At 33.6% G+C, this 15,775-nt stretch overlaps 2 protein-coding genes across 2 annotated transcripts; one reads left to right on the forward strand and one right to left on the reverse strand.

The window, feature by feature from the left end:
- Positions 1-455: 455 nt before the first annotated feature.
- On the reverse strand, positions 456-1,175 carry LOC110867110. The gene has a single exon (XM_022116246.1). It carries the CDS (start codon positions 1,173-1,175, stop codon positions 456-458), a length of 720 nt encoding a protein of 239 aa, XP_021971938.1.
- A 6,242-nt stretch (positions 1,176-7,417) lies between these two features.
- Positions 7,418-9,446, forward strand: LOC110869025. Its single transcript, XM_022118318.2, has 4 exons — positions 7,418-7,677; positions 7,860-7,985; positions 8,444-8,614; positions 9,088-9,446. Exons 1-4 carry the CDS (start codon positions 7,597-7,599, stop codon positions 9,184-9,186), a joined length of 477 nt encoding a protein of 158 aa, XP_021974010.1. The 5' UTR covers positions 7,418-7,596; the 3' UTR covers positions 9,187-9,446.
- Positions 9,447-15,775: the final 6,329 nt, after the last annotated feature.

The raw sequence follows: 15,775 nt of genomic DNA on the forward strand, positions 1-15,775 counted from the left end.
GACCCGATTTGTTTCCAAACAAAATTTACGTCGAAACGTAGACCAATCCAAAACATACATAAAATAAACACGTGTGGTGGCATCATAACAAAAAACCACTAAAGCAGCATGTACAACTCATATATGCACAAATTTGTTGCAAAATAATAGTATATAAATGTAAAATTGCAGCAATCATCTTATTACTTTAGAATCAAATAAAATTCCAATTGTTTTATAGTTAAAAAAATACATACTTTCAATTAATATTGTTTCAGTTAATAACAAAAATGCTTATATCAAAAAAAAAATTAATATTGTTTTCTTCAACATCGCATAAACCTTCTAGAAATTCTAAAATCTAGAAAACTAATTATTCCACTACACAAAAAAGTGCTAATAAATTTTTTTTTTTGAAACGTAAATTTATTCACAGGCAGCCTGGCCAAAAAACGACCCAGAACCGCACCCAAAAACTATACCATATACAACGGAGATTTACACCACTCTACCCAAACAATATTACGATGCTTTGATCTATTTTTTAACCAAAAAAATCCAAGAGACCTAACCTCCCCGAAAATCTTTTCCCAGCTGGTTTCCTTGCTAGAAAAAAACTTCGCGTTCCTTGCATTCCAGATGCACCAACATGCCACAATAATGAGTCCCCTAACCACCTCTTTATACTCCTTGTTTCCTGGACAAAACTTATAGTGCTCCACCAGATCACCGAAAGAAAACGCAAAGATGTGAGGGATGTTAGCCCACTCACATAACCGATTCCAAACCCTCAATGACATCTCACAACCCGAAAACAGATGATCAACTGATTCAACCGAATCCCCACAAAGGACACAAAAAACCGAATCAATGCGAATGTTACGCCGAGCAAGAGCTTGTCTAGTTGGTATCCGGTCAAGAAGAGATCTCCACACGAAGATATTACATTTTTCGGGCACCCACGAACACTTACCGAAAGGCTGCAGACCTTCCAGAGCACTTTCTTTCGCTGCCAGCGCTTTGATCGAAGCCGCAGAGAACCTCCTGTTCGCCGCCAAGGACCAGACCCATCTATCGCTAGCCTCCGAGAACCTAACATCAGCTAAAACACTCGATGCATCCTCCAACTCAGCCAAAGCAGTCGGGGAACTTGGCTGAGCCGACCAGTTCCACAGCAAAACAGTTGACCCGTCCATAGCCGGAACACGATCACAAACCCAACAGTTTTTATCAGACTCAAGCTCAAATAAAGAGGGCCATTTAGACCTCAAAGGAGCATCCCCTATCCAATTGTCTAACCAGAATCTAATGTTCTTCCCATCCCCCAAATCCCCTTTAATGAAATCGAAGATAGTTTTACCATTTATCTTGAAAAAGTGCTAATAAATAGTCTGGAAAAAGTATTTTAAAATTTTCTTATAATTATAAAATAACAAAACCTTAGATATCACCTAAATACTAATTTAGTTTATTTATGTGGATTGCAATAAAAAATATAATTTGTGGACATAATCTTTTTTTTTGAAACACACCCAAAGCCAAGGATACAAGCACCCTAAGCTAAAACTTGTTGCTTATTTATAATATATAATTAGTCATTAATAATACATAAACTTATATACAACTTTTTGTTTAAATATACTGAGAGCCACTTTCGGACGGCGGATTTCTTCCGGAAATGACGACGGGATGGGTCACCAGCGTCATCTGTGATCGTGAACGTAAACGATCTTTTGCCAATAAATATACTCAAGTGACCGGACTTTGTTGAACGTTTAAAAAAAGTAACAAAAACTACAATGTCCATTATATAAAGTCTCACATTTTTTTAATTATAAAAATCAATCAAGTTTCAAAATTGCTATATTATTACAAATACGATGTCCATTATATAAAGTCTCTCACATATTCTTCTTAGTTATAAAAATCAATCAAGTTTCAACACTGCAATATTATTACAAAGTTTTTCATAACTGTTTAAAAGAAATGACTAAAATGAAACAATTATAAAACTTGAATAATATTTATTGCCCTTTCACTTTATAATTACCTCTTATTTTATGTAAAACTCAAAAACAACAACAACAACAACAACAACAACAACAACAACAACAATAATAATAATAATAATAATAATAATAATAATAATAATAATAATAATAATAATAATAATAATAATAATAATAATAATAATAATTACAAAATATAGTAACCAAAGTTCACATTTGTTCCATTTAGGTCATTTAATTTTAGCATTTATAAAAGACGTCACACTATAAGACAAGTTATTTACTCACCTACTATGGTGTGTACTATGACTATTTATTTACCGACTACAGTGTTCAACTATTGTGGATCGGTGCAGAATTGTGTTGGATATTGTACATTAGGTAAAACCGTAAAAAAACTGGCTTGAGTTCAAGGAAATCACAGAAGGAAGTAAGTTGTACAAGAAAATGATGCAAAATATCATCTTGTTATGTTTTGGATACTTTGGAAAACTAGAAATGATTAGGTTTTCAATAACACCAAGAAGGAGCCAGAGAAAATTACAGAAGAAATTAAAACGAACTTGTACAAGTGGTTAAAGAGTGAAACTAGTTTCAACTCGATAGATTGAAATTAATATGTGGTTTAACTTTGATATTTTCATTAAAGTTTTGGATTCATTCACTTGCTATTTGTTTTGTTTTTAATTAGTTATAACTATAATATATTATCTTGCCGTTCAAGAAAAATAATAAACAATATTAAAGCTTAGAGTGTCTTTGTTTGAAATATTTTTTATTGACTTTAACAAAATAATGGAGAGAATTAGTTACTATAAGATGGCACATTCCCAAAAATAAAATATTAACTTAGGGTGTAAGGGGTGCTCACCTCTTAGGTGAGTCCCCCCTCTTACACACAACCAACCAGAATAAGCCACGTCAACTCCCCTCTAACACTCCCCTAATACCTCTTTTTGATGGCGGCACTCACCTATTAGGGGAGTTGGTTTAAAAAAAAAAAAAAAAAAAGAAAATTTTTGATTGGTCAAACTCACCCTCTCTCCTCCCCTCTCTTCGGCAACCACTCACCCATTTCACTCCCTCTCTCTAACTTACCTAAAGGTTGGCAGCACCCCCCTAATAGGGGTTTTGGGTCACCGATGGGGTCCCCGAAGGGTGCCCCGTACACCCTTATAGCGATCTTATTCTAATAAACAAATTTTAATTTTGTTTATATTGTTATAACTTGTTGTAGTTGTACTATGTTAATCTTACTATTATATTGTCTAGTCTTATTTGTTTTTTTATAATTATTGTGCTACATATATTAAACAAAAAATATAGTTTTTTTCCTTTTTTCTCTTAATGAAAAAAAAGAGTTCAATACATATATGATGAGAAATAAGCGCGGGATGGCACGTGATGACAAAAGATTGACGGCTGTTTTGAGGTAGAGACTCCAAATTCCCGTGAGAATCATTTGGACCCATCGATATCTCACTATATATCCCCTCATGGTTTATTTCACTATTTATTTGTTACAAATTATACTAATAAAATTATAAAATTCATGTACTACAACATCAACGTTATACACAGGCGGATCCAACTCATATTTGTGGGTTCCCAGGAACCTAGTGCGTTTGAAAAAAACAGAAAAAATTAGTGAAAATTTGTAGAATTAAAAAAAATTAGTGAGAATTAAAGAGAATTTATCAAAAGGAACCCATTAAAATAAAATCATGCATCCATTATATATACACATGTATGACTTAACACATTAGTCCTAATAACACTAAAAACCTTATGGACTTGAGGCGTTGAATTAGAACCTGTAACAAATATTAGACACTAGTGGAAATCAATATAGTTTAGGGTTTTTGATTAGAGAGGCAGACGGATTATACAATCACCTAAGATGCTAGATCGATGACTCGGTTTTGGTAATGTTGTGTTGGTAACTTTCGTTAGGGGTTCAAGAGAGGCAAACTTGCGCAGTTGCGCTCAACTCGACTATATTAGGTTAAGGTCGAGTTATGACTGACTAATCACTGAGACTTCATTACGTAGGCTTGAGATCAGATCGAAATGCTCAAATCTATGTCCAACTATATATAGGTTATATACTTATACAGATTATTTCCTTCATCGTTAATCCCTGTGGAATAGGGTTCGAATGGTGCTTCGTTTTGTTAACTTTAGAGACTTTGAAGTGTCTCTTTCGACAATCTTGAAGAACATTATATTTTGAAAGCTTAATGATTTTTGTTCTATGTATGGGCACAATTATTATATGTATGAAATTTACTCGTGTACAATTATTATATGTACTATCATAAAATATTATATCATTACCTTGAACATAAGGTACGTGTATTTGAATATATAATATACGATTGTTTATACGTATAATAGGTGATATACATTTTTACCCTTCAATTCCAAACAAGAATCACGAGCTTATGATTCTTCCCCGTCAGTCCTCCCGTGTTAGCATTGTCTAGTCTCCCATATCCTTTATTTTACTAATATACCCTCATCACTCAATTCTATAAACCAAATATCTTTACTAAATAATCAGATCAATATACACACACATAAAGATGTGATCAACACCTATATGATAAACACTGTAAAATAAATATTTGTTTTCATTTTGATTATTATTGATAGACATATCCGTGGCTAATCCGTCGATCAACGTATCAACTGTCGGTTAAAGTATGTGGTAACTGAAGTTAGGTCGTAAGCGAGAACACTTTAGGATCACCATCCTTCACCAGCGACAACCTACACCATACCTCACTGACAGATCACACACTGACTTTAGTAACGAATTATAGACGAATCTTTACCGATGGATCCCGAATGCATGTCAACGATGGGTCACCTAAGGTTGTTCATAGACTTGGGCGATGCTTTTAAGGAGCCAGGGGTGCCCCCTTCCCGTGTTTTTTCTCAGTAGTGTAAATTTACGCGTATTTTGTTCGAAAATTATATATATGTAAAAATTCCCACCCTGATTTTCTTGAGTTTGGCCCCTTATATATTTTTTCAAGCTCCGCCACTGTTCATAGACAAATCAATGACTGTCTATCATCGACAAAATGATGTAGGTACATAATAGTTGTTTTCAATTGGATACAAAATATTTGCATTTTTAGTAATCTTTAAAACTTTATGAAATCTATATGTGTATACACATGTCTTGCAACAACTATAGAATTAAATAGTTAACTAAACATATATATTAATTAAGCATAAAAGATAACCCTTGATGTCGTTATTATCATTTTGAATGGTTCATACAATTCGTATACCCAGATAGGGTTAGGTTCATTTATGAACAACCTCTTTGATAGTGAACACTAGTGGACTAATCCTAGCCCTTGATTATCAATGCACAAGTGTATACACAAGTGTAAATCAATGACCAGTATTTGATGATGAAAATACACTAGTGTATTTTATGATTTGATGATTTAAATCAATGGTTAGGATTTGGTTACTCAGTTCACATATACACTAGTGTTCACTCTAGAATCTCACCTATCCACGCGGTATGTATATGAAGATGTGGTAAAATGCATGTCATATTACCCACATATGTATATGAAGACTGTGGTAAAATGCATGTCATATTTAGACATTTTCTCAACCACCAAAAGAACTTATTATACGGCGTATATTGATTTGTCAGTCTAACGTAAGGGTCGAGAAACAATTTGCAACTCTAATGTCGTGGAGCTCTTTATTGATGTGATTTCTTTAGATAAAGGCAATATATATATATATATATATATATATATATATATATATATATATATATATATATATATATATAGGACAAAGATCCGTTAGGAACCACCCTTTATTGCGAGAACCGCGAGAACCAGTGTGAACACAAACAGTAATAGCTAAAAAAATCTAAAAAACACCCAAAAATTTTTTTTTTTATTTTTTTACTATTTTTTATATAAAAATCGCTACTTTTAGTATCCAAAAAAAAAAAAAAATTTTTTTTTTTTTTTAAATTTTTTTTTTAAAAAAAAAAAAAAATTTTTTTTTTTTTTTGGCTACAAAAGTAGCGATTTGAACATAAAAAATAGTAAAAAAATAAAAAAAAAAATTTTAGATTTTTTTTTGATTTTTTTTTGATTTTTTTAGATTTTTTAGGTTTTTTGGGGGTTTAGTTTTTAGCATTTTAGCTTGGGGGGGTGGGGGGGGGGTGGGGGGGTTTAGGTTTTTGGGTGGTGGGGGAGGGGGGTTTAGGTTTTGGGGGGGGGGGGGTGGGGGGGTGGGGGGGGGTTAGGTTTTTTTTAGGTTTTTTGAGGGTTTTAGTTTTTAGCATTTAGCTTGGGGGGGGGGGGGTTAGGTTTTTTTTGGGGGAGGGGGGTTAGGTTTTTTTTTTGGGGGGGGGGGGGGGGTGGGGGGTTTAGGTTTTTGGGGGGTGGGGGGGGTGGGGGTTAGGTTTTTTTTTAGGTTTTTTTTTAGGTTTTTTGAGGGTTTTAGTTTTTAGCATTTAGCTTGGGAGGGGGGGGGGTTAGGTTTTTTTGGGGGGGGGTTAGGTCTTTTTTTTGGGGGGGGGGGGTGGGGGGTTTAGGTTTTTGGGGGGTGGGGGGTGGGGGTTAGGTTTTTTTTAGGGTTTTTTTAGGTTTTTTTAGCTATTTTAGCTTGTGTTCACATTGGTTCTCGCGGTTCTCGCAATAAAGGTGGTTCTCGCATGAACCTTACCCTATATATATATATATATAGGGGAAGGTTCAAATGAAAACCACTAGTTATTGTGAAAACTAGAAAACTAACTAAAACCCACTAAAAAGGAGGGAGGGAAGACTTTTAATGAAGTAGGGGTAGTTTCGGGTTTATGTTTAGGGTTTAGTTTTAGGTTTTCGGGAGGGTGGGGGGTGGGGGGGTTTAGGTTTTGGGGGGGGGGGTAGGCTTTTGGTGGGAGGGTGAATTTAGGTTTGGGGGGGGGGGTGGGGGGTTTAGGTTTTTGGGGGGTGTCGGTGGGGGGTGGGTTAAGTGGTTTAGGCTTTCCGTATTAGTGCACATGTGCAGTACAACCAAAAAAATTTTTTTTTTTTTTGAATTTTTTTTCCATATATAAAAAGTAGCGATTTTTCTAAAAAAAATTGTAAAAAAAAAAAAAAAAAAATTTTTGTATGTTTTTTTAGGTTTTTTTTAGGCTTTTTTAGTTAGTTTTCGAGTTTTCACAATAAAAGTGGTTTTTATTTGAACCATCTCCTATATATATATTGATGTTATTAGGTCAACAAATTTTATATATCGTTTTTATATCCTTAAAGACCCCATGAAAGTGAAACTAATCCATTCATCTACAACATAAAATGTGTTTTCCTGATGATGTTAAACCGAAAACCCTAATGGGCTTTTTGGTAAAACTAGCCAAATAAAAAGGTATAGAAGTCTTTAATAATTTGAAGGATAAAGCATAATAATAGTTTATTTTTTAGGGAGTGTTTGGTATATTGGTACAAAGGGAGTCATGTGAGTACTGATCAGTAGCAAACAAGCCTTTGATTATTGATTTGAGAGCTCACCTTCTCCATATAAGCTTCAGAGGTTGCAGAAGGATTCATATTCAAAGAAGCAACTGCACAACATGGTCTCAAGAAAGCACAAGAAAGATCATGTACTGCATGAGAAGCTGCAACTCCTTCGATCTATCACTAACTCTCATGCAGTAATTCTCTGATTGATTTCTTTCATTGGCTTAATTTCATATGCTTCAATCATATGCACAGATTGGAATTAAGACTTTCTTGATCCATTTTCTTTATTACCTTTTGATGAAGTTTATTTCTTGAATTATCTCTCTTTAGTTCCATGTGGTGTTATTTATCATTATACGAATACTTGTTGCAGACGAACGATTCGTCGATCATCCTAGACGCGTCCAAGTATATCCAAGAGCTCAAACAAAAAGTAGAAATACTAAATCATGAGATAGCAAGTGGACAAAGTTCAAGCTACCAGAATTCATGGCCAGTGGTATGTGTGTATATAAATATATCTACATACATACACATACATATAGATATTTAATCAAGTTTATCTTTTAACTAATGGTATCCCTATCGATCACTCTATCAGTATCCTTATGTCACAAGTTTCATTTTCATGATACCCCCCCCCCCCCCACAAGTGTAACATTGTAGTCAGTGGCGGAACTAGCCCAAAAATTTTGGGGTATCCCATTTTTTTTTTATTTTTTAGACCAAGGGTATCCTGTGTATAACGGAGACGAAGTTGAGGGGTATTTTTACACTACGAAAACGGAGTTAAGGTGTATTTTTACACTACGGAGACGGGGTTGAGGGGTAGCCTGTGCTACCCCTAATAACCTTCTAAGTCCGCCCCTGATTGTAATCAAATTGAAATTAAGTTCTCGGTCGGTTCTTCTTATTTGTATATGTTTAATCATGTTGGGTGTGTGATATATATTTCAGGTAACAGTTGAAGCTGTAGAAAAGGGTATACAAGTAATTTTGTACTCAGAAAGGAGCTGCCCAGGTCTACTAGTTTTTGTATTGAATGTTTTTGAGGAACTAAGTCTTAATGTGTTGGAAGCTAGGGTTTCTTGTACAGGCAGCTTTCATCTAGAAGCACTTGGAGTTCAGGTACTCTTAACTTATGGACTTGATTGCCCTTCAAATATACACAAAAACAAAAAGGAAATCTTCATAAGAACAAAATATTACATGCATCTAATTATGCTATTACCCTTTAGTTCTTTAAAAAAGGTAATTAAATAATTAAATAGAAATTAATTTTGATTTCTTGAGGGTTAATGCATGCAAATTTGTTGATTTTTCATGCATGAGCTTGAATCTTTAACACTTATTGATAAGTTTCATAAATGTTCTTATACCAATTTAAATGCTTAATACATTGAGTGTTATAAAGTTCTTTGGAGTCTAGCATGATAATAAATAACCAAGTAAAAACTTGCTTATATAGTCATGAAATTTAGTCAATAAATCCCTAGACAAGGGTTGTACTTGCTTAAAATAGCACATGTTTTCCATGATCTTTAACTCGATTAAATCGGTGTTTGTGTTGAACTAACTAAGAAGGCGATCGGTTCTTGCAGAATGAACAAACCGGAGAAAGCATAGACGCCCATATTGTGAAACAAACAATCTTACATGCGATCGAAAACTGGAGCGAAAACAATGATCATCAAGACTGATCAATTGATCATGCGCATCCGGTTTGCTCTAGTTTCTTGAATCTTGTTAATGTTTCTAGCTTGCAAGAACCGCAACTAGAAGACCCAATTGGTATTCAAGATATATATAAATCTTAGACCAAAAACCCTATAATTAAGTTTGCACTAACGCCCAAGTGTTAATGTGCTATGTATGCTTGAATTCATGTACGTTCATAAACAAGTGTACCCTTTTGGATTTAGATATGCAAGCTAAGTAAGATAAGTGCTCGTTATATATATATTCTTCTACTAACTTGACTTCATACCATTAACCTAAACTTTCATAAGTTTACCTGATTTTCATGCTTGTTGTGTGCTAAGTAGTTGCATTTTCGACTTGTTGATAGCCATAGCCATAGGCACTCAAGTTTATAGTCTTGTAATTTTTTCAACGGCTCTAATTGATAAATTAAATGTATAACTTGGCCAAAACGAAAGAGGATAAAGTTAGACGAAAGTATTTCAATGTATATTAAAAAACAAGAAAATCAAAATCCTTTTGATGATATAATGAAACTATTATTGTATTACTTTTGTTTTAGTGGTAACATTTAACACAATTGCGTTATTTATGAAGTTCAATAAATAAAACACAAAAAGGTATTTGCAATCATTTATCTCGCAACATTATGCACTAATAAACTTTTATTCATTCTGATACGAGACAGAAACATACCCTTATTATGTAAACCTTGCAATCATATATCTCGTCTTTACAACTATACCACATGGACCTAAGATACTTCTTTGGGAAACGCTATGGGTAATATGGGGATAACTAAATTATGAGTTAATTATGTAAATAGTTTACGTGATTTTTTATTAAATAAATATTTTGATATAATTGTAAGAAGTTATATGTTTGAGATTCATGGTTGTCATTTTATAACATTTTTGGGCTCTAGCAATAATCTTTACACATGTATTTATAACTTTTACATCTATTAACTTTTTCAAAATGACATTTATACTATTTCACAAACCAAATGTATAGTTTATATAAGTTGGTTTAAAAATAGAACCCTCTCCTCTTCCCTCTCTTCTTCTACAACTCCACGTCTCCACCTCCCTTCTTCGTATGCTATCAAGGGGGTAAGATAGTAAAGGGAAAGTTTATTAAAGAACACACCAAACTAGCAAGTCGCTAGATTATGTTAAATACTACAATTTACAACCCAAGATTAAAATTTCACCAATCTTTTCAATCTAGAGAGTTAACTTTCCCCTAGGTTTTAATCTAAGTGAATGAATTTGCTATACTCTCTAAAATCTTTGTCGGGTTCTTCCTTAGGTTGTTGAACAATCTATCATTTCCAGCTCTCCATAAGAACCATAATGTCACAATGATAATGCTTTGATTCTTTTTCTTGTACATCTTGGAACCGTGTGCTTTTATCTTTAAAGTGTAGCCTTCCTTTTAACATATCTTCCATTTTCATATCTATTTTGAACCACATTTTCACCAAATTGCACACATTATCAGCTAACTTGCAAAGTGAGCATATGGTCTATCATTTCAAGTGCAGCTCCACGTACATCACATACAGGGCCGGCCTTGAGAATTTTTGTACTCTGTTCGAGCTTGAAAAAATGTGCCCTTAGACCTTAACGAAATTGGGTATTGAGCGCACTGTCTAAACCTAATGCCAATGGGCTAGTAACTAATCTAAACCATAAGAATAGTTTTCTAAGTGGGCCTATGTTGGTGTTTATACGGGTATGCCCTATTAAAAAAGTTAATTTTACATATACACATCTGTTTTTTTTTTTAATATCGTGCCCTTTGAAATATCGGGCCTGGCCGGTGGTCCCCTGATCACATATCGTAGTTGGGAATTACATGTTTCTTTGTGCCAAAGCCACCTTGGTTTGTATTATATATTATCCATTCTAGCTCACCATGAAAATAAATTATGTTTTTTGGGTGTCCATATCATCCCATGGTATAACAAACTATCACAAGAAACATGTGTTTCTCAATCAACAGTTTGATCTAATGGACAATAAAGTCATATGTTAGATCTCACTTCCATTCCCAACAATCAAAACCATCTTTTGTTGTATGGTGTCTTATTCTGAAATGCAGCCCACCATCTCTCGAACTTCAGTTTCCGAATTCGGGTTTCTTGACCATTCATCATTTCAGACGGGACCAAGAGAATCGTTTATCAACCTAATCTTCACCAAGCATCTCTTTTTCTTTTCTAGCTTGAATAAGTTTAGACAAAAGTCTTAAATCCATAGATCACTGATGAAGATAAAGTCAATTATGTGTATTTTATGGAATTCTTCTTTTGATTTGTTAAACCTTTAGAATTGTTTCATTCCAATCAACATGTCAAATTACATAAAGATAGCAAGTAGACGGACAACAAACCTTTAGAATTGGGATTCTTAGTTTTATGTAATTTAATCGCTTGTGACGTTACCACTTTACATAAACCTATGCATGTAATTACCCTGTAAAGAGGTAAACAACATCTCCCCACCACTACCATAATGAAACTGCATGCAGTTGAATTTGTTGGCCAAAGGGCCTTTGGCCCAATCACATTAATGGATTCCCATTTTCAAACCTTATTATGTGTATTTAGGTGGTGTAGAATTAGGGAGGGACGGAGGGTGTGTGTTGTTGTCTAAAAAAATTGAATCTGGTGTATAAACCCAAACATGTTATCAATGAAATTTTACATGAAGTTAATAGATTTGTTAACGAAAGTTAGCGTTAGCACCCAAATATGTTACATAATGAATACATAAATTTCACAACTTTTCCCAAATCATTTAGGGACCATTTGTATAATTAAATCATTATTATTTGAACAATTTCAAACTTGGATTTAAATATTGTTTTACAAAAACTAATAAGCTAAAAAGATAGCTGATCGAGTGTACGTAACGTAACTCTATGCCATGTCTGGGCTGAGTTGGGCTACAATCTGACTTTTAACTCTAAGCCCACTGGATGATCAAAGACCATAAAAAAGGTTTTTTTATTTTTTTAATTTCTATTACTAGAGAAAAAACAAAAATATATTTACCAGAAAAAAAAAACAAGAAAATAATTACAATTGATCATGAAATCTATTAACTTTAGGTGGTTCCGTCCGAATATATGCCCTAAAAATTATCCATCTTAACTCGAATCCTTTTAAGATATTATGAATGCTGAACAAATCATGGTAAAATGATATTCCAGAATTTAAAATAACATTAAATAGTATTATTAGACTATGCATGATTAATTAAAAAAAGGAGAGGAGATAATGCTCTATATATGTGCAGGTATGAATTTGATCTCTTAATGCAGCCATAAGAACACTTAGAAATCCCAAAGTTTGATTACTTTCTTCTTCAACCATTTTAAAGAACTCAAGAAACTCTTAAAGTTTCAAAATTTTCTTTCAATATATTATCACCAGTTTCCTAACTTTTTGATCAACTAATTAAATTGTTACCAATTTCTTGCATGAAATAATAACGAAAACAAGACCAAAAGTCCTGCGTTAAAAACATGTAAACACAACTGATAAACAACCTACATGCTTGGAAGCTAGTATTAGCAATTACTAGGAATGTTCCCAGACACCTTATATATATACGTATATATAGAGAAAAAAAGTGTATCGTACAAAATGCCTTAATGTACGAAGCGTACGCTATGGCAAGTTCGCATGTTATTAACCCAGAAAGGAAATCTCGCATATTGAAAAAAACCAAAGATCGCATGTTAAAAAAAATTTGCATGTTAAAATAATCACATGTTGCTGAAAAAACCAAAATCGCATATTCAAAAAAAAAAAAAAAATCGCATGTTGATACTGCATCTCGTACGCAGCGTACGTTAAGGCAATTTGTACAATAATCGGCCTATATATATGTATATATATATATAGAGAGAGAGAGAGAGAGAGAAAGTATAATGTACTTCACGCCTTAACGTACATTAACGTACTTCACGAAATATATAACATGCGTAATTATTTTTTTGACCAAAATAACGTGCGTGATTTTGGATCCCATGCGTGATTATGTGGTCCCATGCGTGATTATGTGGTCCCATGCGTGATTATATGTTCCATGCGTGATTATACCCCTGATCCAACGGTTACCATTGTCTCCTACGTGAATTATGATAAGCCGTGAAGTATGTTAACCTTTCTCTCTCTCTCTCTCTCTCTCTCTCTCTCTCTATATATATATATATATATATATATATATATATATATATATGATCGATCATCGATCTTGTTTGTCAAGGCGATAACACTTCTCGCACCTTCATAACAAGCAACACATATGTATGGTGTTCCTTGGAGGCCTTAACAATATATGTTATAACTTAAAATCATTTACTATATTATCTGCAATGGTTAAAACAGATATAAATTTGCTTTATGATTTCAGTTAACTTTTACACAACAGAATTATAAAATTATGTTTTTTTTATTTAACTTGCTTTATGATTTCAGTTAACTTTTACACAACAGAATAATAAAATTATGTTTTTTACAACGGCTAACACTTCCCTCTAGTCATACTTTAATAAAGTTATGTTCGTATTATATTTGAATGATCAACCGAAAATTTGAGATCGATGTGGAAGTGGTCCGAATGAGCTGTGAAACAAAGCTTGAATAACCACGTCTTTCTTGTTCTTGCTCACACACAAGATATTTTAGCAACACGACAACAGATACAGGAGTACATGTATGATTAATACAGTAGGACCGCGATAAATATCTTCGAGGAGAAGGTTTTTCTTCTTGTTTTAGGGTTATCTACAATGAGGAGAGGCAAATGTTGATCTTTATAAGAAAGGACATGGTAAAAGGTCTCTATAGATACCTAGTATGTCGACCCTTTTGTTTTTATTCTAGTTGATGCTGCCACTGCCCTTGAATCATGGAAATCTCATCGATCGTTTGGGAACTTAACTTTTACGGCTGATAAAATGGACGGTCGAGTCATGTAACGTATTAAAATGGCTTGTTATAAAAAGTATCACTTTGATTTGGGTCAAACTGACTCGTGTTGGCACGGGTTGTATATGGAAAAAATATTTATTAAAATTGGTTCATCCTATATATATATATATATTTTTTTTGTGACGGCTAGTGGTGAATTGGTGACAGTCATAGGTGGCTCGACGGTATAAAAATAAGTGAATATGACCCCCATTTTCTTGATTATAGTAAATTTGTACATCATATTCCATTTATGTGAACATGGTATTGCAATTTTGGTTTTGTCACATATTAGAAATTGTTAGGGATAAGGATTTTATGCCATTTATCATTGTGTTATCTTTTCATGTGTGTGCTTCACAAATTGGATTTCAATACGTGATTTAGGGTTCAATTTCGTTTAATCTTCAGTTTTGACAAGGAGAGCACAAAATCAGTATACTTGGAATGTTTTATGTTCACTAAACCTCACTCCAACTTTAACATGTGTGATCGTTTTCATTTTAGAAATCGTATACAAAACATATGTGTCATCGAACATATTTCCTCCTGTTAGAATCTTAAGAAATAATATTATCGTCTTTTTTTTAACGGAAAGGGCCATGGTTTTAGAATCCGCTTTAAGCCCCAAAAAATATTGAGTTGGCCGTGTGACAACGGCCGTGTGACAACAATCATGGCGATGATAATTTGGACCACGCAGAAAAATCCAAGTTACCTAGTTTTATACAAATGACTCGTGTAAGTAGGTAGTCTAGGATAGGTTGTTTCTCGCGAAGGTAGATTGTTGGTAGACAAAAGATCGTGATCGCGCATTAAACATAGAATAGCGATTTCTCAAGTTATGTAAATAATTCGGCACCACAAGTAGAAATAGAGATAAAGAGCATGTTCAATTTAGTTTCGCATCTTTTATAGGCTGGGGACCTTTGACCAATTTACCATTCTTTCTTTTCACATGGGAAATCCAAAAACACTCCCCACTCTATTTATCCTTGGTGCTCCCTTATTTAATTTACTCCATTTTTTTTTTAATTTTTTTTTTGTATTTCTAGTTTTAATCAAAGTACTTAAATGTGGCTGATTGTCAACTAAAAGAGTTGATTTTAGTGATATTTGGTACTTAAGGGTCAAATAGATTATTCCAATTATGGGAAATCACCACATTAATCTTGTTAATCACGTTAGTTAACAATTTAAACTTTGACTTTCTGAAATTATCAAAATGGTCATTTACCACTATCCTACGCTATATGGGGCAACGCGTACACTTCTTCTACGCCACTAACTCTTCGTTTTCCTCAACTCTGCGCCACACACTACGTTGCGCCAAACACCACATGCGCCACGCTCTCCCGCGCCATTATCAAGCTGCAAAAACCTTCTCCTACGCTATTTAGCCACGTTTTACACTTGGTTAAGTGGTAATTTAACAAAATTCATGGCTATTTTGATAATTTCTTTAGTTAAAATGGCTAGTTAAATGATTTTCCCTTAAATTAACATAGCTAAAAAGAATCTTTTTAAAAATGTATGAATTAACTAATCAAAAGTTTCAAATATTCATATCTTCACAAAACTTGCTAAGAAGATGTAACGCA

Source organism: Helianthus annuus, chromosome 7, assembly GCF_002127325.2.
Source record: "Helianthus annuus cultivar XRQ/B chromosome 7, HanXRQr2.0-SUNRISE, whole genome shotgun sequence".
Taxonomy (NCBI): Eukaryota; Viridiplantae; Streptophyta; class Magnoliopsida; order Asterales; family Asteraceae; genus Helianthus; species Helianthus annuus.